Source organism: Bos taurus, chromosome 23, assembly GCF_002263795.3.
Source record: "Bos taurus isolate L1 Dominette 01449 registration number 42190680 breed Hereford chromosome 23, ARS-UCD2.0, whole genome shotgun sequence".
Classification (NCBI taxonomy): domain Eukaryota; kingdom Metazoa; phylum Chordata; class Mammalia; order Artiodactyla; family Bovidae; genus Bos; species Bos taurus.
This window is the reverse complement of record NC_037350.1, coordinates 45128695-45152986: the sequence shown is the minus strand read 5'-3', so window position 1 is coordinate 45152986 and position 24292 is coordinate 45128695. Positions and strand designations below refer to the sequence as shown.

At 44.1% G+C, this 24292-nt stretch overlaps 1 protein-coding gene across 9 annotated transcripts in view; it reads right to left on the bottom strand.

Annotated features, from left to right (window-relative positions):
• Positions 1–21083: 21083 nt before the first annotated feature.
• NEDD9 (neural precursor cell expressed, developmentally down-regulated 9) overlaps positions 21084–24292 on the bottom strand; it is a 189959-nt gene continuing 186750 nt past the window's right edge. For 7 of the 9 annotated variants that reach the window (XM_005223847.5, XM_059880235.1, XM_059880238.1 and 4 more), the window contains one exon: positions 21084–23576. In XM_005223847.5, the coding sequence (XP_005223904.2) occupies positions 23067–23576 (510 nt within the window). In that variant the 3' untranslated portion in view covers positions 21084–23066. The other 2 variants (NM_001101847.4, XM_059880237.1) reach the window with 2 other exon arrangements.

The window sequence follows — 24292 nt, the reverse complement described above, 5'->3', positions numbered from 1 at the left end:
ATCCAGTTGAGAAAGTTGAGAACAGAGTGGGCCCCCCAACAAACGTGTGGTTCAGTCAAGAGATCTGAGGTTTGGCAGGACGATGAAGGAGCATCAAGCGTTTTCTGTGTCAGAACGGTGGAAGCGCATCGTGCTTTTGGGGTTTTTTTGTTTATTTCTTTCGTTTATTTTTTCCCTTGTGTATGTGAGGAGAGTGACTGCTCTGGAAAAATGTGCTTAGTCACCAAGTAAGTATTAAGGCAAAGCTTAGCGTTTCCTGAGAAGAGAATTACACGTTGTGGGCCGTAAGGAATACCGAGGAGAGCTTAACATGATACCTAAATGTAAGGTGTGACTATGACGTTACGCTACTTTGGGGGGCGTGTTACGGAAATAAATTTTACTATCTTGTTACATTTTTAGTCAGAAAAAGTTTATGCTCCTGTTTGTGGAGAAGTACCTTTTCTAAATGATAGTTCAGACGCACCTGGAAATTTTTCACACATTGAAAAAGGGTGACTTCAAAAACTGCTTCCTCTGTTTTACCTCTGTTTTTTTCAAACTCTGGGATATGGCCCATTAGGTAGATTGTGACATTATTTTAGGGTCACAAATAAGCTGAAATGTATGACATCACCCATACTCGGTTTTTTTGATGACAGCGCCATGCGGTGTGTGGAATCTGATTTCCCCGACCAGGGTCAGAACCTGCAGAGGGAGCGAGGAGCCATAACTTCTGGACTGCCAGGGAAGTTCCTCTTTTTCCTCTTTATTGCTTTTAAGTTTTATCTCCCATTTATTGTCATCAAATAGAGCTGCTTTTGGTAACAGAGGAGGTGGGGATTCAGACCAACCCTCTTGCTAAAGATAAAGCTAGAGAAAGTATAAAATGCAGTTTTAAAAATCATCAAAGAATCAACAAGGTGGAAGAAATGAACGACCAAGATCAGAGAAGACAGAAATCAAGACAGTGAGGCTAGTATCAGGGGCTACTCTTGGCCTGGATCAAGCTATGTCATCAAATCATTTCTACAAGGGATTTTTCAAATACAAATGTCTGGCGCACACTCACACACACAAATTAGCATGGAAACACTTTTTTTAAACCCAATAAAATGTGTGTGTGTGTGTGTGTGTGTGTGTGTGTGTGTGTGTGTATCAGTCCAAAAGCCAGCTTCTTATTCAATTGTGTCAAACACTTTCAGGGAGGCATTTCCTTCAAATCAGGAGGAAGGCAAGAACGCCTGTTACTTCTCCAGTTATTTAACACTGCATTGGAATGTTAGCTAATGCCGTCAAGCAGGAGAAAACATGCTCGTAAGAACTGGAAAGGAAGAGGCAAACTCTTTGTTGACAATATAATTGCATATCTAGAAAAACCAAAAGAATCAGTGGAAAAGCACTGCAAACCATAAGATAATAAAGCAGCAGGACATAAAATTAGCCTAGTAAAATTGCTAGCCTTTGTAAATATAAACTATAAGCCACTAGAAGGTATAATGGAAGGGAAACAAAATTTTAAATTTTGTTACAATACAGTAACAAAATTTTAAATGCCTAGACAGAAACCTAGTAAGAAATATGCAAAAATAATAAGAAACCTGCAAAACACTAGTGAAAGATATAAAAATAACTTTGAACAAACTAAGTAGAAAAGCACCATAATCTTGAGTAGGGAAACTTAACATCATAAAGATGTTATTTCTCTCTAAATTAGTTTTATAAATTTAATGCAATCTCAATAAAAATTTCCTCAGGTTTTTTCTTCTGGAACTAGACAAGTTGATTATAAAGTTTATATGGAAGAATAAACAGCCAAGAATAGCCAGGAAATATTTGGAAAGAATATTTAATGCATAGCTAATCCTATTAGAGTTAGCAAAACATTTAACATCCTCTAAATTAAAACAGTGAGGTATTGGCTCAGGAAAAGACTTATAAACTAGTGGATCAGAATAGAATGCCAAAAAATATACATAAGGAAAATTTAGTATATGACAAAAGAGGCATTGAAATCAGAAGGAAAAACTGAATAGTATTGGGGCAAATGAACTTCAGTAAAGAAAAAGAAAAAAATTAGATCTTTTTCTCATAATGTATTCCAGGAGAAATTATAAATATATTCGAAATCTAAATGAAAATTAAGCAACAAAAAAGAAAAATACTAGAAGGAAAAATGGGTAAATCTTTTAAAGCCCAAAGTGGAAACTTCTAACTAAAAAATCTAGACAATAAAAGAAATTTGATAACTTTGCAAACAACAAAATAAGTCACAAGATAATTGTTGTTCCGTGGGTAAGTCATGTCCGACTCATGACCCCATGGACTGCAGCACACCAGGCTTCCCTGTCCTTCACTATCTCCCGGAGTTTGCTCAAATTCATTTCCATTGGGTTGGTGATGCTATCTAACCATTCTCGCTTAGAGGATTCCATGGACACAGGAGCCTGGCAGGCTACAGTCCAAGGGGTTGCAAAGAGTTAACAGTTCAGTTTAGTCGCTCAGTCGTGTCTGACTCTTTGCAACCCCATGGACTGCAGCATGCCAGGCCTCCCTGTCCATCACCAACTCCTGGAGTAATTACAAATGGGGAAAATTTTCAGCTTATATCACCAGGTACTTACTTAACCCACGTCTCCTGTGTCTCCTGCATCGCAGGTGGATTCTTTACCTGCGGAGCCATCGGGGAAGCCCTTAATATAATAAAGATTTCCTAAAAATTGAAAAGGAAAAGATCTACAACCTGACTTTTAAAAAAGTTAGCAAAGGTATGAATAGAGAATTCTCAGAAAAGGTATATGAATAGCCCTCATTCACAATAAGAGCTGCTGCTGCTGCTAAGTCACTTCAGTTGTGTCCGACTCTGGGCCACCCCATAGACAGCAGCCCACCAGGCTCCCCTGTCCCTGGGATTCTCCAGGCAAGAACACTGGAATGGGTTGCCATTTCCTTCTCCAATGCATGAAAGTGAAAAGGGAAAGTGAAGTCGCTCAGTCGTGTCCGACTCTAGCAACCCCATGGACTGCAGCCTACCAAGCTCCTTCGTCCATGGGATTTTCCAGGCAAAAGTACTGGAGTGGGGTGCCATTGCCTTCTCCCACAATAAGAGCAATGCATGTCAAAACTACTGGGATTTCATCTCTCATCAATCAGATTGAAAAAAAACTCCCAAGTTTGACAGTGTAAATTTTGCAAGGCTATATAAAAATGGGCACTTTCATACACTGCAAGTGTGGACCCCAAATGGTACAATTTCTATGAAATGAAATTAGCATTATCTAGCAAAACTGCATATGTATGTACTCTTTGATCCAGCAATCATATGTCTAGGAGTCTCTCTCAAATATTCAATTGCAAATATATGAAGACATACGCAGAAAGCTTTTCACATGACCTTATTTGTTACAGCAAAAGGCTGGAACAACCCAAATGTTTCTCAGTAGAGAGTCAGTTAAATAAGCTATGGTGTATCCATGAAGTGAAGTACTATGAAGTGTAAAAAGAAATGGAAAGACAACCCCCACTTCCTATGATGGAGTAGTTAGCAGAAAACTGTCTCTTCCATTGAGAACAACTGAAAAAGCTGGGAACAATTAAAATTGATCTGTTTGAAATTTTCAGAGAGTCACTACAAGAGCCTGAGTTGAAGGATCAAGTCACCAGAGAGAGGAATTCCACGGCAGTCCAGTTTAGGGCTCTGTGCTTCCACCGCAAGCTGCACGGGTTCAATTCCTGGTCGGGGAACTAAGATTTCCTTTATGGTGCGCGGCAAAAGACACCAGAGGGAAGGGAGGCTCACTGAAGTGGGCCTCGCTTCCTGAAAGCTGCTTTTCTCGTCTTGGCATCTCGTAACTCTTGGCGCTGAGAAAGAGGCTGAGAGGTTCATGGAAGCATCACCACTCCCAGCAGCCTTATCGGTCTGAGGAAATAAAACCTGGAGCGAGGGGCTCCCACGTCAGCCAGGATTCCAGAAGCAAAGGTTCCAGAGAGAAAGGGAGGCACAGAGAAAGGAGCCTGACATTTGGTGGTTTTCCCTTTGAAGTCCTTGGTGAATCTTAGTCACATAAAGTGAAAGGCTGAGATGCCAAGAAAAGCAGCTGGAAAACAGAATGGAATTTTTGGCAGTCTTATGTTGTTGTGGAGATAAAAATTGGAAACCAGGAACTGACCAGGAGGCTGCACTCCATAAATGCTGTAGGCTCTCAGCTGGGGTCCTAAGGGGGCTGCCTGAGCATCAACCAAGCCTCACTGCAATTCAGCCTTGAATCACCTTAGTTCCTGGCTGAACTGAGAAAAGCTGCCCGCCAGACCAGAGAGTGAACCTTCTCCAAAGTAAGATAACTTCATCCAGAGCTTTCTCTCAGGCACAGGGGTGAGCATCCCACCCAGAATTGCCAGGATCCCAGGCATAGAGCCAAGGGAGAAAAGCGAAAGAGACATAAACTCACAGGTGTCCCAGATTATTGCCCTTACCAGACACAGATTTAAAAATAATTGTAATTAATGTCGTCGAGAAAATAAATGAAAAAACCAAAGACTAGAGAGCTGGAATCAATATTTTCAAAGAAGCAAATAGAAGTTCTAGAATTGAAAAATATAAAATAATCAAAATTGGAACTAAAAAGTGGTATTTAACAGCAGACTGGACACAGCTGAAGAGAGGACTAGTGAGCCAGAGAGGGTGCAGTAGAAAACAGCCCGACTAAAGGACAAAAAAACAAAAAAGATGGAAACACAGAAAAGTGTACGAGACATGTGACACGGTCTGTCATATGAGATGTTCTAGCAAGTGGAATCTGAGTCCCAAAAGGGAAGAAAGAGAGTGTAGCAGAAGCAGTATTTGAAGAGATAATAACCAAGGAAATTTCCCAAAAGGGATAAAGAAATTTGAGTCACAGGATCAAAAATTACTAAGAACCCCAAGCAGGATCAAGGCACCAAATCTTACACTTTGGCACAACATAATCGAATTAATCTGAGCAATCTCTGCGAGACAGTGGAGGGCAGAGGAGCGCTGCAGTCCATGGGGTCACAAGCAGCTGGACACGGCTGAACAACAATCGAATCTGAAGAGAAATCGTCAAAGTACGTACAGAAAAAAGACGCTTTACTTTTTAAGCCTAAAAGCTACTTCTCAGCAGAAATTATGGAAACCAAGTGATGAAATGACAGCTTTAAAAAACTAAAAGGAGATAACAGGCAGTTTAGAATTCCATATTTGGTGAAAATATCCTTCTAAAGAGGAGGCAAAATGAAGATATTTCCAGAAAAAAAAAAAGCTGAGGGTATAGATTCCTACATTTCGCAGGTAGACATATTAGAAGAAATAGTAAGTGGAGTTTTCATGTTTTGCATCATGAGTGTGGTAGATTCTCCTAATGCACTGAGGTATGTGATTCTTTTAATTTACTAATTTCTTGTGTAGACTCGTTGCATCTGTTGCATTCATTTAGACTACATTTCTTTTTTTCTTTTTGGTATTAAGATTATGTAAGATGAATTAGAAATGCATCTTTGTAGTCTGGAACATTCTAGAATAGTTTACTCACCCAAGGATTATTTATATCTTTTTTGATAAGACTCTTTAAAATCCCCCTGAATCTAGTGTCATATTTTGGGGGTTGTACTTTGTAACTTTTTCAGTTTTTTTTCCCCAAAGGATTAGTTTTCATGCAGGTTTCTACCTCTTCCTGATTTTGATGATTTAAATTTTCCAGGAACTGTCCTACTTCATCCAGATTTTCAGACACATGAACAGAATTGCATATAGTAGTCTTTCCTCTAGACCGTGCTCATTTCCCTGTTCATATCTCATATTACAGATTCATGTTTCTTTTTTTCTCTTTTCTTTCCTGTACACAGTTGCCAGGGATTTGTCTTTTTGATGGACCTTTAAAAGGAAAAATCTTGATTTTCCTTATTAATTCTACTTTTTTTGTTGTCTAATTTATTACTTTTGCTTTTATCTCTACCGATTCTTTTTTTCTGACTTCATTTTGGCTTATTTTGTATTCTTAAAATTTTTGAGTGAAGATTAGTTTAGTTCTTTAATTCAGATTACTTTTTTTTTTTGAGGTTCTTTATTTAAATGTGAATTTGAAGATAGATGTCCTCTCAAGAGAACTGAAAACATCATTTCCAAATTCCAACTGGGTACTGTATGAATTGTTATCTCTTATTTAAGGAATCAGTCTGAGAGATTTCACATGAAAATATGAAGTTAGATATACAAGAGAGAAAAGAAGATTGTCGTTAGCTTTGTAAATTAGAAAGCTGTGTCTTTATGAAAACATTAAGCAATGTGAATGACCATGTTTCTCTTCTTTTATTCCTACTTGAACCAAGGATTATCCAAATTCCCATTTCCTAAAGTTGCTATTCAAAACAGGAACACCTTTTTTGTTCCTTTTTGAACAAGGAACATCTTTCCTTTAAAAATATCATCCTCTTTACCCCAAGTCTTGATTATTAATATTACTTGACAGATCTCATTCCTTTTTGACCAACCAGTTCTCCAAGTTCAACCAACTTTGTTCAGAAACATTTACAGTTTTTTACAGTGTGGAAAAGCGATTCATTTCCATTGAAGAGAGCCTTTTCACAATTCCCGAAATGAAATTTGAGCTTACACAAAGAGAGCCTCAGACAGAAAGGGTAATTTTTCATAAACTATTGAAAATGGGATGCAGAGTGGATGCTCGTCTGTGACCTTAGCCTTGTGGCCCCCACCACGGAACTGAAGGGCTATTCTTCGCTGTTCTGTGGCTCAGCCTCATGCATGAATACTTGTGTACGACAGAGGCACCCAGCAGGGCGATTCTTCACTGGTTTGAATTGTTTGTAGTCTCTTTTGTGTGTATAATTCAGAACTTAAACATCCATCTCAGTGCATTTGTTTGTACGTTACTCGAGCTTCACACTGGGGCTTTAAGACGTTCCTGTGTACTATTTCTCTGTGAAATGCCTGTTTAGCATGGATGAGAAGGCAGTAGTGGAGTGGAGAATATGACCTGAGGTCCCGAGAACATGCCCGAAGAACCCAGAACGCCCGTGAGAATCTGGGGGGGAGAATGAGACGCTGAATGAAGAGTGGGAAGTTGGGGCAGCAGCATCAGGACAATGCCCAGGACAGAGCCTGCGTGTAGGAACCGGACAGATTCATGGGTGATGGGCAACGAGGATGAATTAAGAAGGAACGTGGTGGTCGTGCCCCTGGCAGGAGAGACACAGCGTGAGAAAGCTGGGAAGGTACGGGAGGGCTGGTGCGTGCAGAGGGGCTCTTCACGAACGCCCGAAGCAAGTGTGGGCAGGATGCAGGGACTGAGGTTCCGGGCAAGGAGGGCCTTGAACGTCCCCCAGGAGGGCACTGGAGCACCCCCAGGGGTGACCCGATCACATTGGGACTGATGGAGGGAAAGGGAGCACCGGGGCGGCCCTCGCAGTGACGTCACTGGTACCATGGTAACTGATATCAAGGGACTAGCCGCAAGGATGATGGAAAGTGGACGAATTTGTGATAGAGGCAACATTCTGTTACTCTCGGTCACTGGTTGGATATGGGGCCTGAAGGAACAGAATGACTCGTGATAAGCAGGCTTCACCAACCAGGTGGCTGATGATGTCATTTGCTGAGACGGACCACAGCCACCAAGGTCGTCTGCAGAATGTGAGCAGAGCGCTGATGCATTCTGGAAGGCGTGAGAAAGGTGGAGACCGCCCGAGAACCACGCGGGACGTCTCAGAGCCCCGAGCTGAGTGCCCGGTGCTGTATCGCAGGCTTCCATGAGCTATCTGTTTCACACGTGGGCGTGTATTTATCTCAGTCCTAACCGCCCAGTTGATACCTCCCTTAAAGAAGATGTGTTCCATATTTACAATGGACTATTACTCAGTCATAGAAAGAAACGGAACTGGGTCATTTGTAGAGACGTGGACGGCCCTCGAGTCTGTCACACAGAGTGAAGTAAGCCAGAAAGAGAAAAACAATAACATTGTACATTTAGGCATATATGTGGGATCTAGAAAAACGGTACAAATGAACCTATTTGTTGGGCAGGAATAGCGACTCAGATGTAGACAACAGACGCGTGATTTTTAATAAGGGGTCCCGGCTGGTGTGGCTGAGTGGGCTCATCCTGTGATGTTCTCCCTGCCCTGCTCGCCTTGGCTGGGCCTGGGCCCCAGCCTGGGGTGAGGACTGGATTTTTCCCATTGCCCCCTCTTCCAGCACTGATTCACGGGGAGGGCTTTGCTCTCATCACCCCTGCTTGGTCCATCACCCTGGGGGCTGACCCTTCTTGTTACCTGTACAACTCTAGCTCCTAATATGTAGCAAAAGGCCACTTGGAGGATTTATTTACACACCACTGCGTGTTATTGAGTTGAAGGAAGCTTAGCAGTCCATTCAGCCCGGCTTAACTGCTTTTTAAGATGAGCAAGACAGATACTTAAAATGGATAGCCAACAAGGACCTACAAGTACAGCACAGGGAACGCTGCTCCACGTTATGAGGCAGCCTGGACGGGAGGGGAGTTTGGGGGAGAATGGGTACACGTATATGTATGACTGAGTCCCTCTGCTGTTCACTTGAAACTCTCACACTGTTGTTAATCAGCTATTCCTCAATAAAAAATAAAAAGTTTAAAAAATTACACACACATACACACACAAGATGAGTAACTCAGGGTAAGAGGAAAATCAAGAGAGAGACAAGAAAGGCCCGAGTAAAGATGCTTCCTGAGCTGAGTGCTATGAGGTCTGTTAGGGAGTCTTGCCTTTGACCCTGAAAATCCGGGGGTGGTAGCTGGGAGAGAAACACTCATGGTTGCAAAGTCTACAAAGTTCCGAAGACTCATTCAGTAAATGCTTGGTGGCTTATAGCCATGCCAGGCACTATTTTTGCCTCTGAGATCACAACAGTGGGCGAGACAGAAGAATTTCTTTTCTCACGAGATCACAGGTTAGGTGGAAGCAGGCAGACTATAAAAGGCAGAAAGTATAAGAGCTATTAATTAGGGTTCAGAGAGGATTAAGCGAAGTGAATGTGCTCGAAGGTGGCCTGGAGGTGACCTTGAGGTCGGAGTGACAATGGGGAGCCTGATCTTGACCATCTGGGAGGGGAGCCCCGGGGCAGGGGGGCAGCTGGAGCAAAGGAATGACTTCGTCTTGTTTGGGGAACAAAACAGAGGCCTCCGTGGTTGGGACGTGGGGGGATCAGGGCCAGCAGGGTCTGAGCTGAGGTCAGAGGTCAGCAGCGATCACAGTGGGCTTTGCAAGTCAAGGTTGGAGTCACAGCGCAGAGAGGAGGCCTGGAGGGCCCTGGGCAGGCGGCTTCCAGGATGTGAGTCAGGTTTTCAAAAGGTCGCCTTCTGTGTGGTCTCTGCACTGTGGATGCGCCCTTGTGAAACGGTGAGCCCGTTCAGAGAGAGACAACTGTGGCTCCGATTAGGCTGACAAGCCGGGGTGAGACCCTGAGCTGAGAAGAGACAGACGGGCAGGGAATCCGGTGTTGTCTCGGTAACGGGGTGACCGGCTCGGGGTCTCCCTCCTGGAGGTGCCCCCATCATCCTGCCGCTCCCCTGGTGGTATTGCCTGTGATCGCTCCTCTCTGTCAAGCGGCTGTCTGATTTCTTCACCGTATAATCACTGCTTTCCCCTTGCAACTCACATGCAGTCTGTGAGCAGACTCGAGGCGCTATCTCTGCCACGGGCACGCAGCAGTCACAAGGTGGAAGGAAGTTCTTCCCTCCTGTGGGAACGTGAGGAGCGAGGGGTTTGAGCTCCATCCACCCGGAACTGGGACTGCCCGCCTCTGAGTTGTGAGCTTGCAGGTGTCACAGGGGGATGGGTTAGGGCTGAGGGAGAGCCCAGTCAGGGGCTTGGATGTTTCCAGGCAGGGATGACGCAACTTGCATCCGTGAAGTGATAAGGTGACCACCATGCCTATGGTTTTCCCAGTGGTCGTGTATGGTTGTGAGAGTTGGACTATAACGAAAGCTGAGCACCGAAGAATTGATGCTTTTGAACTGTGGTATTGAAGAAGACTCTTGAGAGTCCCTTGGACTGCAAGGAGAGCCAACCAATCCATCCTAAGGGAGATCAGTCCTGAATATTCATTGGAAGGACTGATGTTGAAGCTGAAACTCCAATACTCTGACCACCTGATGCGAAGAACTGACTCATTTGAAAAGACCCTGATGCTGGGAAAGATTGAGGGCAGGAGAAGGGGACAACAGAGGATGAGATGGTTGGATGGCATCACCAACTCAATGCACATGAGTTTGAGTAAACTCTGGGAGTTGGTGATGGACAGGAAGGCCTGGCGTGTTGCAGTCCATGGGGTCACAAAGAATCGGACACGACTGAGCAACTGAACTGAACTGAACTGAACTGAACTGAATGCCTCCTGCAAGAAACATGAATGGGTTCTAATCCTTAATTTTATCTTTAAGAGTTAACTATTTGATACCTGTCCGAGACCACATTTCAGGAAAGGGCTTTAGTTCCCCAAGGGGAGACTGACAGCAGGAAAAAGGGATATACACACTGGTTTCATACCCAAGCCTGGAAGAAGCTGCAACAGGAAGATTGATCTGGGGTGTGAGAAACAGCCAAGAAGAGAGCTTGCCCAGCCCAGCCCCCTAGCGTCGGGCGTCTATAGACGAAAATCAGTGATGAGCCCAGCAGGACAGGCCCCATCCATCCTACTGGGAGCATCTTGACCCCACAGAGGAAGAGGCAGTATTGATGCTTTTGTACACACCCCATAAGCATCCAAGCTACTACATGCTCAGAATATTATACGTGAACGCGTGTGATCTTAAAGATATTAAGTAAAAACAAAAGACAGGGAATCAGTTCAGTTCAGTTCAGTCGCTCAGTTGTATCCGACTCTTTGCGACCCCATGAACTGCAGCACACCAGGCCTCCCTGTCCATCACCAACCCCCGGAGTTCACTCAAACTCACGTCCAGCGAGTCGGTGATGCCATCCAGCCATCTCATCCTCTGTTGTCCCCTTGTCCTCCTGCCCCTAATCCCTCCCAGCATCAGAGTCTTTTCCAATGAGTCAACTCTTTGCATGAGGTGGCCAAGTACTGGAATTTCAGCTTTAGCATTATTCCTTCCAAAGAATACCAAGGGCTGATCTCCTTTAGAATGGACTGGTTGGATCTCCTTGCAGTCCAAGCCTCTTGATGAAAGTGAAAGAGGAGAGTGAAAAGGTTGGCTTAAAGCTCAACATTCAGAAAACAAAGATCATGGCATCTGGTCCCATCATTCCATGGGAAATAGATAGGGAAACAGTGGAGACCATGTCAGACTTTATTTTTTTGGGCTCCAAAATCACTGCAGATGGTGACTGCAGCCATGAAATTAAAAGATGCTTCTCCTTGGAAGGAAAGTTATGACCAACCTAGATAGCATATTGAAAAGCAGAGACATTACTTTGCCAACAAAGGTCCATCTAGTCAAGGCAATGGTTTTTCCAGTAGTCATGTATTGATGTGAGAGTTGGACTGCGAAGAAAGCTGAGCGCCGAAGAATTGATGATTTGAACTGACAGGGAATACTTAAGGTCAAAAGGATGAGATGAAGAGAGAAGTTAGAACCCAGATATTCAAGCTTTAGATTACTAAATAGTTACTGACCCTGGTTTCTGCATTTGTCTTTGAACTCCTTGGCAGTAAAGGCAAAGTGAAAACATCAGGTAGTTACAAAAATCTCATTTCCATGAGAAAAACCTTGTCTGTTACTCAGGAGAAACAAAACACACCCCAGCGTTTAAATATGAGTACGTCTGCCGATAATTCGCTTACTGGTAATAAAACTTTTATTCCATTTAGCCTCTTGTCAGTTTTTTCTGTAATTGATTTTTACTTGTAGGAGCCACGGTTAAAACATCTGTAAATACTGGGATGTGCTCAAGATCTGCATATCAGGACAGGGAAGTAACAGGAATGTGGAGTTGTTTTGAGAGACCACATGGGGTGATGTAACATTACAGTTATCCAAAACCATAGATTCTGAGTCCAGGGACTGAGGGCTTGGTCCAGTTACACCAACTCCACATGGGAGTGCACTGGAGCTGGGCCCATGGGGTGCTATGAAACACAGATTCTAACCTCAGGAACCAGCAACAGAGAAATCACTAGACATCCAACAGCAACAAAAAAAGGCACTGCGGAAAATGATGGGAAATTACTTATACAACGTGAGACAATACAACAGTAACTTGTGGACACTCTCAATCCTGCCCTTTGGAGAGATTTCAGGTCTTACTATCTTTAAGGATTCTGCTAAGTCCTTTCGTTTCAAAGGGCTCCTCCAAATGTGGGATTAGTGGGGAGTACTTGGAGACTGGATTCATTCACTCGGTCAGTCAACACACATGACTTGAGCTCCTTGTGTGAGCCTGGTCACGAGATGGAGAAGGTGAACTCAAGACGCTCTCCAGTCTGAAATGTACAAGAGCACAGGGAGATGTGGAGGCAGAGGAGTCCCAGTACAGCGGCGTGTTTGCAGAGCACTTAGGAATTATTTTCAATGCTTATTTCCATGTTGTCGAGCAAGGTCTGCTTAGGAACCCCGGTTTTACGTGGCACAATCTGTCAGAAAAGCCGAATTGTACTCTTGGGCCATCTTTCCCCACCAGACCACAAGGGGGTGCTGTGTGAGGCCACCCTGAGGGGTTCCAAGAGAACTCTTCTTTAGAGCCACAAAATGCAGGACCCTCACGTGAGAAATTTTGCCACCATCTTAGGAGGTGCCCACATGAAGGCATTGCTCTCTGGGGTGAGGGGGTGCTGGCCAGTCGCCCTGGGGGGACATAAAGGACTCTTGAGGGACTCCTTCCAACCACAGCAGCGGCCTGGGACCCTCACTTGTACACCTGTTCTGGGGAACTTTGCTCCAGAAAACTTTTCTCCCCGTGGCAGGCCCGGACAGGCCCCCTTCTTAACGCTCCTTGCATTCCTTTTGTTTCTTGCTTATTGATTTTTCCTTTTGCAAACAGCATAGGGGTACCCGCTACTCAAGGAAAACCTTCTTTTGTCAAATCTCAGGCCCTTTCTAGTGTTGACTGGCTGTCTAGACAGAGAGGTAAAAATAATTGCCCTAGGGCAAGGACAACCTCGACTTCATCGTCCATTCACATTTCTTCATCCTCCTAAAAGTACACCTGCATCGTCTTTTGTCTTGGTGTTTTGACACTGGGCACGACCCAGGCAGCTGGCCCGTTCACAACCATCCTCTTTAGAGAATTCACCGCTTTTTAATAGGGATTTAGGGCCCTAAATCACAAAGGGTGACCCTGTCAGGCTCCCTGGGTCATAAAGGAGACTCGTAAACGGTTCTTGGACGATACGCAGGGGAGGGCTGGCTGCTCCTGGGAGTCTCACAGTATCCTGACTGCCCAGCCGGCCAGAGAAAATTACAGGTATGTTTTCACTGAACATCATTTCTTGCTGACGCTTGTCTGCCTGGAAAATTATCTGTGAGGAGACGGACTAAGGTGCCCTTTCTGTTAGCTCAGTTTTCTTAATGATAGTTGTTGGGAGGTGGCTTAGACCATGAGAGCTTTGCGTTGTTTTCCCCACTCCCCTGGCCCCCCAGCTACAAAGGAATTTTAGAGGCTGGTAATAGTCAGCTCTGAGATAAAAGTCAGTGTGTACTCGGGGTTTTTAGTTACCCCTCTTTAGAGACCTTTCCCCACCCCAAATGTTGGCCTCTACTCATTAAATCCCTTTCAAGATTGTTTTTCTTTTTTTTTTTTCAGCCACAAAATAAACCTGTGCCTACTTGTCGGGGACCTGGGAAGAAGGAAGGTGGGCCTAACATGTCCTCCTCCTGGTGCAGTTTTCGTGTGATTTTTTTTTTTTTTAATTATTTATTATTTTTGACAGTGCTGGGTCTTCATTGCTGGGCGTGGGCTTTCTGCAGTTGCTTTAGGCAGGCTTCTCATTCCCGCGGCTTCTCTTGTTGCAGAGCATGGGCTCTGGGGCTCGAGGGCTTCAGTAGTGGCGACACAGGGCTCAGTTGCTTCCTGTCATGTTGGGACCTCCCCGGACCAGGTGTGCCCTGCCCGGCAAGGCGGATTCTTAACCACTGGACCGCCAGAGGCGTCACTCTCTCGCCTTAGATTTTTCCCCAGCAGCCCCGTGTCCCATGCCCGGTGGGGACGGTGCAGTAAGCGTGGAGTTCACGCAGGCCGGTTCCATGGAGAAGCCGAGACCGTGGTGCTTCCTAGGTCAGAAAGGATCCACACCCAAGGAGATGCCACAGGAGGAACCCGCAGCCCGGCTCCCGCTCCATCAGATTCCCATCCAGCTCTTCCCGGACCGTGCGGACTCCCCTCTGGCAGACCTGGAATCTGTCCACATCTACCTCCACTCCTCCTTTTAAATCCAGGCTGCCTTTGCCTTTCGCCTGGAATGGACAAAAGAGCTTCCAAACTGAGCTGGTCAGATCCACAAGCAGCAAGGCCCCTCCTCTTGTCCCGTACTTCCGAGGGCTGTTTTCAAAACAGAGCGCGTATTTGTCCCTATCATTACTGGCCCCTTTTCAAGAAGCCTTCCCATGTATTAAACACCTCTTAATCTACGACTGGATTGCTCTTCCAGTCTATGCTGTGTTTTATATTTCTTTCCCTTTCTTGTGTCCAATCTTCAAAGTCCTTTTATTTTGAAAACATCTCATATGACATATATACTATTGATACCAGGTATAAAATAGGTCCCTAAGGAGAACAGACTGTAGGGCACAGGGAACTCTACTTAATGCTCTGGGGTGACCTGAGTGGGGAGGAAGCCAAAGAGGGAGGGGGTACATGTGTGTGGATGGCTGATTCATTTTGTGATACAGTGAAACTAACACATCTCATTCGCACGCCTCTCAGCCTTTTGAGGGGGGAGTAAAACAAAGACGAACTACCTGAATATCCTTGGCCAGGTTTTCGTAAGTGTGGAGAGAAAAAAACTCATCTTAGGGTCAAAAAAGTTTAGGTTAACAGTAGACAAGACAGGTTTCTCTATTGCGAGACTCCGTTGAGGCTTTATTCTGCTCCTGAGTTTCGCTATGTGCTCAGTGGTGTTTTCCAAAACGACAAGGCCACAGCGTGTCTACTAACAATTTATTTCTCAAGCTATCTCCAGAGCCTAGACTATCAAGGAGCCTCAAATAGATTTTTAGAATACCCATTTCGTATTTGCTCTGCTGTCCCTTTGCTTTTTTTTTTTTTAAACTCAATTCTTATTCTGTATTGGGGCATAGTTGATTTACAAGGTTGTGTTAGCTTCAGGTGTATAACGAAGTGACTCAGTTATGCATATAGAGATAGCCTGTCTTATCAGGTTCTTTTCCTGCAGAGGCCATTCCAGAGCGTTGAGTGAGAGTCTTTTTTGGCTCTTGGTCTCTCCCCAGCCCTCTTTCTGCCCCCATCTCCCCTCCTCTCTCCACTCTCCTCCTTTCACGGTCTTCACTGTCTTTCTCATCTCTTTTGTCTCCTCTCCACCTCTTCTCCCGCTCGCTCCCCTTTCTCTGGTCTGAAAGGGTGTGAGCTTAGTGTGAAGCCCCGTCCCTGTGCGGTGGAGCCCCCCACGCCTCTGCCCTGCCCTCCCCTCCTGCCAGCCTCAGCCGGCTCCCCCCCACCCCCTGCCTCCGCCCTCCATCCATCCTGCCAGCCCTTCCTTTGCCCTCAGTCTCCTTCGCCCCAGTGAGGCTGTCTCCCCATCCTGGATCCCTCTGATGCTCTCTCTCCCTGAGTCCCGAGTCTTTGCCTGAAGCTTTCAGCTGAACATTGGTCCATCCCCTGCCTCGACTTGTGTAAGAGGCATATTTACTTTTTGTTCTCAAACAAAGAACAGCAGAGAGCAGGGTTCCCCTTCCCTCCTGCCCCTTGGGTGCCCAGCGTGCTGCTGAGCAGAGACCCTGGCTGTGAGACTGGGGTTGCTGCTTGGGCAGGGGCACCTGCCATGTGATTGATGGACGGGGCGGGCCTGTCTGCTCTGCTCGGCCAGGCAGGAAACGTTCAATGAATAAACCAATCCTTCTTTCTCACGTCCTCTGGTGAACGGCAGTGTTTCTTTCATCATAACTCTGCAAACACTGGGAAGAATGTAGATGTGATTTATGGGGAATCATCTGAAGACCAGACCGCCTTTCACTGACTGGGGAGGAGGAAACCACGTCTGTCCCCAGGTGGGTCATGAACTAGCCCTGATGGACTGTTTACAAAGCTGGGCTTTCCGACTGGCCCTTCTTTTGCAGGCCCTCCAGGGTTTCTGTGAGTCAGTGAACGATAATATTGATTTGAAATAATATCAATTCTATTAATATCAGCATTAATATTGATTTGAAAACAATGAAACGTTAGAGTCAGTTGGGAAATATTTTTACCTCTTTTCAAAATCAACTTTATTCCTGCATGACTCACATACAATAAAATGTACCCACTTAAGTGTATATTATGCAAATATTGGGGCTTCCCAGGTGGCGCTAGTGGTAAAGAATCTGCCTGCCAATGCAGGAGACGCAAGAGACTTGGGTACTATCCCTGGGTCAGGAAGATTCACTGGAGAAGGGACTAGCACCCCCACTCCAGTATTCTCGTCTGTAAAATCCCATGGACCGAGGAGTCTGGCAGGCTACAGTCCATGGGGTGCAAAGAGTCAGACATGACTGAGAGACTGCACACATGCAAATATTTACGTTCACATAATTACCCTAGGAATCGAGATGTAAATACAGTACTGTCCACTGTGATAGCCACTCACCACTTGTGGCTATTTAAATTAAAAGTAACTAAAATGAAAAGCAGTTCCTCGGTTCATCACATTTCAAAATCTTAATGGCAACATGTGACATTATTGGCCACTGTATTGGACAGTGAAGAGTACAAATGCACACATATCTGATATAAAACATATATATATATATATATATACACACACACATATATATATATTATTGAGATAAAACACATCCATCACACCCAAAAGTTCCTTTGTGCTCATTTCCAGATAACTCCTAACTCCCAACTCTGATTTCAGGAAATCACAGATTTGAGCTGCTACTACACATTAGACCTGTGTTTTCTAGAGCTCCATATTTATATGTAGTCTTTATTTACCTGGCTTTTTCTCAGCATAATGATTGTAAGGTTGATCCATTCTTGCTGTAAGATCTGTAATTAGTTCTCTCCTTTTTATTTTTTAAAATTAGTTAATTAATTTTGAGGGCTACACCTTGCAGTTCGTAGAACTTCCCCAACCGGAGATCCAAACCACACCCAGTGCCGTGGAAGCATAGAGCCTTAACCCCTGCACCGCCAGGGAAGCCCTCATTCCATTCTTTTTACTGCTAAACAGGGTTCCACTGTGTGCAGAGACCACAGTTTATTTATCCACTCACCTGTCGATGCCGTCTGGATTGCTTCCATTTTGGGATTAGGCTAAATAAAGCAGTTAATTTTGTGGACATTTATTTTCTTTTTCAAAAAAAGTTTTAAATGAAGGACAGTTGATTTACAATGTTGTGTTAGTTTCAGGTGTACGGCAAAGGAATTCTTTTTTTCAGGTTCTTTTCGGGTTATTACAAGATATTAATAACCTGTGCCATACAGTAGGTCCTTGTTAATGGACATAGATTTTCATTTCACTTGCCTAAATACCTTTGGAATGGCTGGGTTATATGGTAAGTGTATACTTAACTTTGTAAGAGATTGCCAGACTGTATTCCAAAATGGCTTTACCATTTTACACTCCTACAGCAATGGAGGGGAGTTCCAGAGAGCTCCAGTGGTTACCGTTTTCTGTTTTGTTGCTGTTGTTCAGTCACTAAGTCGTGTCTGACTCTGTGACCCCATGAATTGCAGCACGCCAGGCTTTCCTGTCCTTCACTATTTTTCATTTGTTTGTTCTATTAAGTACTAAAAGAGAGTGTCTCCAGCACTGTAACTATTTTCTGTTTCTCCTTTCGGTGCTCTGTTTTTGCTTCACCATATGTTGAACCTTTGTGACTAGCTGCATTTGCATTGAGGAACATTTTGTCTTCTTTCTGAACTGATCTTCTCATGATGATGAAGCCCTGTTTGCCCAAGTTCTGAATTCTGCTTTGTCTGCTGAGAAAGCCATGCCAGCTTTTCTTTTTAAAAATTAGAATGTGCATGCTTTTAACTTATCTGTGTATTTTCACTTAAATCAGGCATCTTTTAAATAGCATATAATTTAATCTTGCAGGGGGGTGGGGTAGGAGGGAGGTGAGATATATGTATGCATAGAGCTGATTCACATTGTACAGCAGAGACTAACACAACATTGTAAAGCAATTATACTCCAATAATGAAATAAATAATATATGTTAATAATCTTATAATAAAATAAATTAAATATAATTAATTGATAAAATAAATACAGTTAGTTTATTTAAATTAAATATAATTTAAATTTTTATTTAAAAATATAATTTAAAAATAATTTGAATGATTTAATTATTTAAATTGAATAATAACATTAAATAACAAATAATTTTAATAAAATAAAATATAAATTTAGTATTTCTTAAAAAAATCTAGTTTGAGAATCTCTGACTTGTAATTGGAGTGTTCAGACCATTTGTATAAAACAGATAATAACCAACAAAGAATAAACTGTGTTCATTCCAAGTGTGCAGTTTGAGGAGTTTCAACATGTGTGTACCCGTGAAGCCATCGAAACTGAGAAGATGGGCATTTTCGTCTTTCCCCGGTTTCCTTGAGCTCCTTGGTAACTCACATCTCTTCCCTGACAACTGCTGATCTGCTTTCCGCCATTGTAGTTTGCATTTTGCAGAATTCTGTATAAATGTGCGCTGGGTGTGCTCTTTCTTCTTGTGCGCGTCAACAGGACTCTGAAGTTCACTCATGTTGTTTTTTGTTTCACCTGTTTCTTTGCTCCTTTGTGTGTCTGTGTAGTATTCCACTGTGTGGATTTTTAACAGTGTTTATTCATTCACGTAGACATTTGGGTTGTTTCTAGCTTTGGGCTATTACAAATAGAGCTACTATGAACATGCTTTTCGTATCAACCTATGGTTTTGTTTTTCTTGGGTAAATACCTAGGAAATTAATTCCTAGGTCCTATGGTGACATGTGGAGAAGGCAATGGCACCCTACTCCAGTACTCTTACCTGGAAAATCCAATGGATGGAGGAGCCTGCTGGGCTACAGTCCATGGGGTCGCTGAGAGTCGGACACGACTGAGAGACTTCACTTTCACTTTTCACTCTTATGCATTGGAGAAGGAAATGGCAACCCACTCCAGTGTTCTTGCCTGGAGAATCCCAGGGACAGGGGAGCCTGGTGGGCTGCCATCTATGGGGTCGCACAGAGTCGGACACGACTAAAGCAACTTAGCAGCAGCAGCATGGTAAAGAATCTGCCTTCTTTACCATGTAAAGCCATGCAGGAGAACTGGGCTTGATCCCTGGGTTGGGAAGATCCCCTGAAGGAGGTCATGGCAACCCACTCCAAGATTCTTGCCTGGAGAATCCCAAGGACAGAAGGGTTCAGCGGGCTATAGTCCATGGGGTCACAAAGAGTCGGACACGACTAAGCGACTAACACTTCCACTTTTCTTTTCATGGTGTCATGGGGCTTCCCTGGAGGCTCAGTTCGATCCCCGGGTCGGGAAGCTCCTCTGGAAGAGGAAATGGCAACTCACTCCAGTATTCTTCTCACGGACAGAGGAGCCTGGCAGGCTATGGTCCATGGGCTTGGAAAGAATCAGACACATGACTGAAGTGAATGAGCACGCACACATTCATGGTTTTCATAAATTTAATTAATACATTTAATTTTTTTTTAAACTGCCCATCTATTTTTCAAGTGTTTGCACTCTCAGTAGCAGAGTATGAGCTCTGTTTGTTCAAATTCCTTGTCAACAGTTGGTATGGCTTATCTTTTTACTTTAATAATTCTATTTGGTGGGTTTGTATTTCACTTACTTATTGTATATTCATGTCTTTTTTCTGTTTTGGCTAGCTGCTTGGCTTGTGAGCTCTTACTTCCTGATCAGGGATTGAACCTGCGCCCCCTACAGAGGAAGCTTGGCACACTAACCACTGGACTGCTAGGCAAGTCCCTCACATGCCTTCTTTTGTGAGATTTCTGTTCAAAATTTTGGCCCAGTTAAAAAATTTAGTTATTTGTATCCTTATTCTAATACATACCTTGGGCTGAGGTGGTACAAATGTTTTGTTGCTGTTTGTGGTTTGACCTTTTGTTTTCTTAATGGTCTTCTTAGAAAAGTTTTAAATTGTGAAGAAGTCCAATTGACCAATTTTTATGATTTATGTTTTTTGTTCCACTTAAGGAACTCTTGTCTACCTAAGATCACAGAGATTTTTCTCCTGTCGTTTTCTTCTAGAAGTACTGAAGCTTCATGTTCAAGTCTGTTATCCATGTGAGCATTTGAGTTAACTTCTGTGTAGAGTGTAAGGTAAATATTCTGCTTTTTCCATGGAGAGATCTAGTTTTTCCAGCACCAATTTTTTTTTTTCAAGAAGACTTTCCATTTCCCAATAAGTGCCTTGACACTTTCTTTGGAAATGTTTATAGATGTGGGAAAAGAGTATATTAAAGGTATATTCAAATAGTTTATCTGTAACTCTCAGTAGGATAGCAGAATGAAACTGGGCCAAGCATTAAAGATAATTTATGTGGTTATGAATCTATTTTCATCAAATATAGTTTTCTTTTAAATATTTCTTGATGCCTATTCAAGAATGCATTGAGCAATTCTCTTTGATTCTAAAATGACATGAATAGTAACATTCACATTATGACAGCAGATACCATCCCACCTACCATTTAAAAATTCAGGCTTCCTGGTGAAGAGAAGCCTTTTTCCAGATATTTGGGTTTGGTAATGCTCACAAATTCCAGAATTTCCTTCAAATGCAATACACCCTGAAGTGACACAAAATGAACAAATAGCTCTCAATTTTACTCAAAAATCCAGATCTATAGTATTAATAAACTCACCATAATTTAACTTTCTATGTTAGGAGTGCCAAAATAAGTTAACATTTAACTGTGTGACAAAGAAAGAAATGGAAAAAGAAAACCCAAGGTCTATGAAAACAGACATCCAAAATTTTAATGATTTAAAAATAGCCTCTACATACAGTATGGGAAAGAGATTAATACACATTGAACATTTTGGTCTTGAAAACATGAAATGTCACCTCTTAGCATAGAACAAGTCATCTAAGAAATACACATGATACAATGATATCTACCAGGACACTTTTTCAAACTCATTGCTGATTTTCAGCAACCCCCTTCCTCTGCACACACTTGCTTGTCCTACAGCAATCTGACTTCTTTTGACAGAATAGAACGTTGAGAACTACAACAGTGGTTGTTCTGAAAAGCACCTCCTGGGTAAGTTTCACTGATTTTTATTTTTTTCTTTAATCCCACTTAGATCATATATCCTTCTCTCCTAAATCCTTTCCTGTTCCAATAATTTGGTTGTCTAAAACAAGCAAGCTTAATTAAGTCAAGGCACATATTGCAAATCAAACATTTTCCAATTGACTGGAATGGGATCATTAAATAAAAACTGGGCTGATAAACCATAAATAACTTGCTTCTTGACTTGGTGACATGTGAATACATTTACCCATTGGGTTGGAAGGGTTTCATCTGCCCCCTGATGAATCCGATGGCTTGTGATGTGTTTGTGCTGTGCCAACCCCAGCATGTACCGGAGGACAGACTGTGGAATGGATGCTGTGCTGAGTCGGGGGACAGTTAATGAGCTGTACATGGGGTCAATGGACAGACAGAGCTGTAAAGCCTAGATGGGCTCCAGACAGCTGCTCTGAGCGCCGGGTCTGCACATGCACATTTTAGGGAGGGTACAGTCAAGCCACAACTTCTCTTAAGAATAAGATGCGGCCTGGCGGCTCTAACCTTTAGGTGATTGAGGAACTGGTACCAGGGATTCCCTCAGGTACCAGGGACAGCAGCACCTAAGAGAATGATGACAGTCAGAAAGGCCTCCGCTTACAACTCAGGTGGAACTGTCCTCCTTTTGTGGATGACCATTGTCCAATGTGTCTTTAGGAATTCCTGCTGCAAACAATATGATCTGAAAACATCCTTTGGAAAATCTCATGGCCAGATTATTAATAAATGCCAATGATCAAAAAGCCCTGGGGATGGACTTCCTGGGTGGCCCAGGGGTTAAAGACTCTGAACTCCCAATGCAGGGGGCCTGGGTTCTATCCCTGGTCTGGTAACTAAGATCCCACATGCCACCTGGTGGGGCCATAAAAGAAAATCTTTGGGGAACACATGGTCTCCTTTTATTGGGACAGCGTCCTCTCTGTGTTGAAACAACCCAGCGCTAATCAGGACACGGCCTCAAAACACACGTGTCTCTCCTCTGGCACCTAATGCGTCAGAGTTTGGGTTAAGATATATCAATACTTTCTGAAACTTTCTAAGAGGGTTTTTTTTCAACCAGAAGTGAGGCATCTTGCAATAACGTGCCCGATACGGCCAATTTTGGAAGGGCTTTCAAAAAGGAAAACAAGGTGTTAACCCGCCTCCTTATGGAAGGTGAACACTTGCAAATACACTGTACTCTGTGTCTCAGACTTGGGAGTGACAAGCTCGGAACAATCACGAGTATATGCAGAGCAATATTACAACCAGCTGGTAGGTTTTTCTGAAAAGAAAATGCAGCATTGGGAGGTGCTTCCTAAGGTGCTTCTTAACCCATGATTCTTAATGGAATGTATCAGACAAACATCTACAAACGAACATGAACATGTAGTCATACACACGTGGATAAGATTCTGTACAGTTTGTGTCTCAGATGCTTATACGTGTACATAAGAACAACACAGGGGGAAAAAATGCTGCCTATCACCGCCCCCCCGGAGTTCCCTGAATTTCTGAATGCCATCTAACCCATGAAATGTTAAAGTCTTTCACTTTTATACAAAATATCTACAAAAATAGATAAGATTTACAAAAACCAGAGAGTATTTTCCAGTTTTCCTCAGTAACCCAAGGCAGTGCTCCCCTTCCTGCGTCTCCATTCAGAACGTGGCCATCTCCAGCAGAGAGCGCTTGAAGAGCTGTGCGTTCCTGGACAGGTCGGTCACCTGATGGACCATCTCCTGCAGGGCGGGGGTACTGGGGTAGTGGAGCGCGGCCGTCTTGGTGGCCAAAACTATAGTCTTGAGCTGCTCGCACAGCTGGTTGCTGGAGTTCATCACTTTGTTGCGAACGTCCTGGGCGGCCACCTGCCGGGTCAGCGTGTCTCCGATGAACACCAGTTTGTGGGCGCTGAGAATGACAAACTTGCTGTGGGCCACGAAGATCCTCGGGGGCTGTGCCGAGCTGAGGCAGCTGAAGAGCGCGTCGATGGCGTTGAGCAGGGAGATGTAATGGGTCTCGCACTGGTCATAGTAGAAGCACAGCAGCTGCCGGTCCTGCGCGCTCACGCCGCTGCTGGTGGTCGGGAGGCTCTGGGACGGCTTCCACTTGGAGATGTCGTTCTCCACGGGCTTTGTGATTTCTTGTTCCAGTAGCTGGAACTGACTCAGCTGCAGGGGAGAAAAAAAGCCCGACTTAGTTAAGGACAAGGCGGTGTGTGCCGAAGTGGAAACTAACCAGGGCTTGTAGCTGTAAGACAGGGATCTCACGTCAGGTGGTTTTTTAGATGCCAGGCCTTATCAGGTTGCCTGGCTTGCCTGAGCTGTAAAATGCAGAGGTTGGGAAAGAGGATGGCAATGGCACCCCACTCCAGTACTCTTGCCTGGAAAATCCCATGGACGGAGGACCGTGGTAGGCTGCAGTCCATGGGGTCGCAAAGAGTCGGACACGACTGAGCGACTTCATTTTCACTTTTCACTTTCATGCACTGGAGAAGGAAATAGCAACCCACTCCAGTGTTCTTGCCTGGAGAATCCCAGGGGTGGGGGAGCCTGGCGGGCTGCCGTCTATGGGGTCGCACAGAGTCGGACACGACTGAAGCGACTTAGCAGCAGCAGCAGCAAGGAATCCTCCAGCTCTGACTTCTGCGACTGGACACGATTGGTCTCTTCTGTCCTCAGAGGGGCAGGCAGGGTAGGGTTTCAACCCAGCTCCTTTGGACAGCAAAGAGATCAAACCAGTCAATCCTGAAGGAAATCAACCCTGACTATTCATTGGAAAGACTGATGCTGAAGTGGAAGCTCCAATACTTTGTAAACCTGATGCCAAGAGCCAACTCAATGGAAAAGACCCTGATGCTGAGAAAGATTGAAGACAGGAGGAGAAG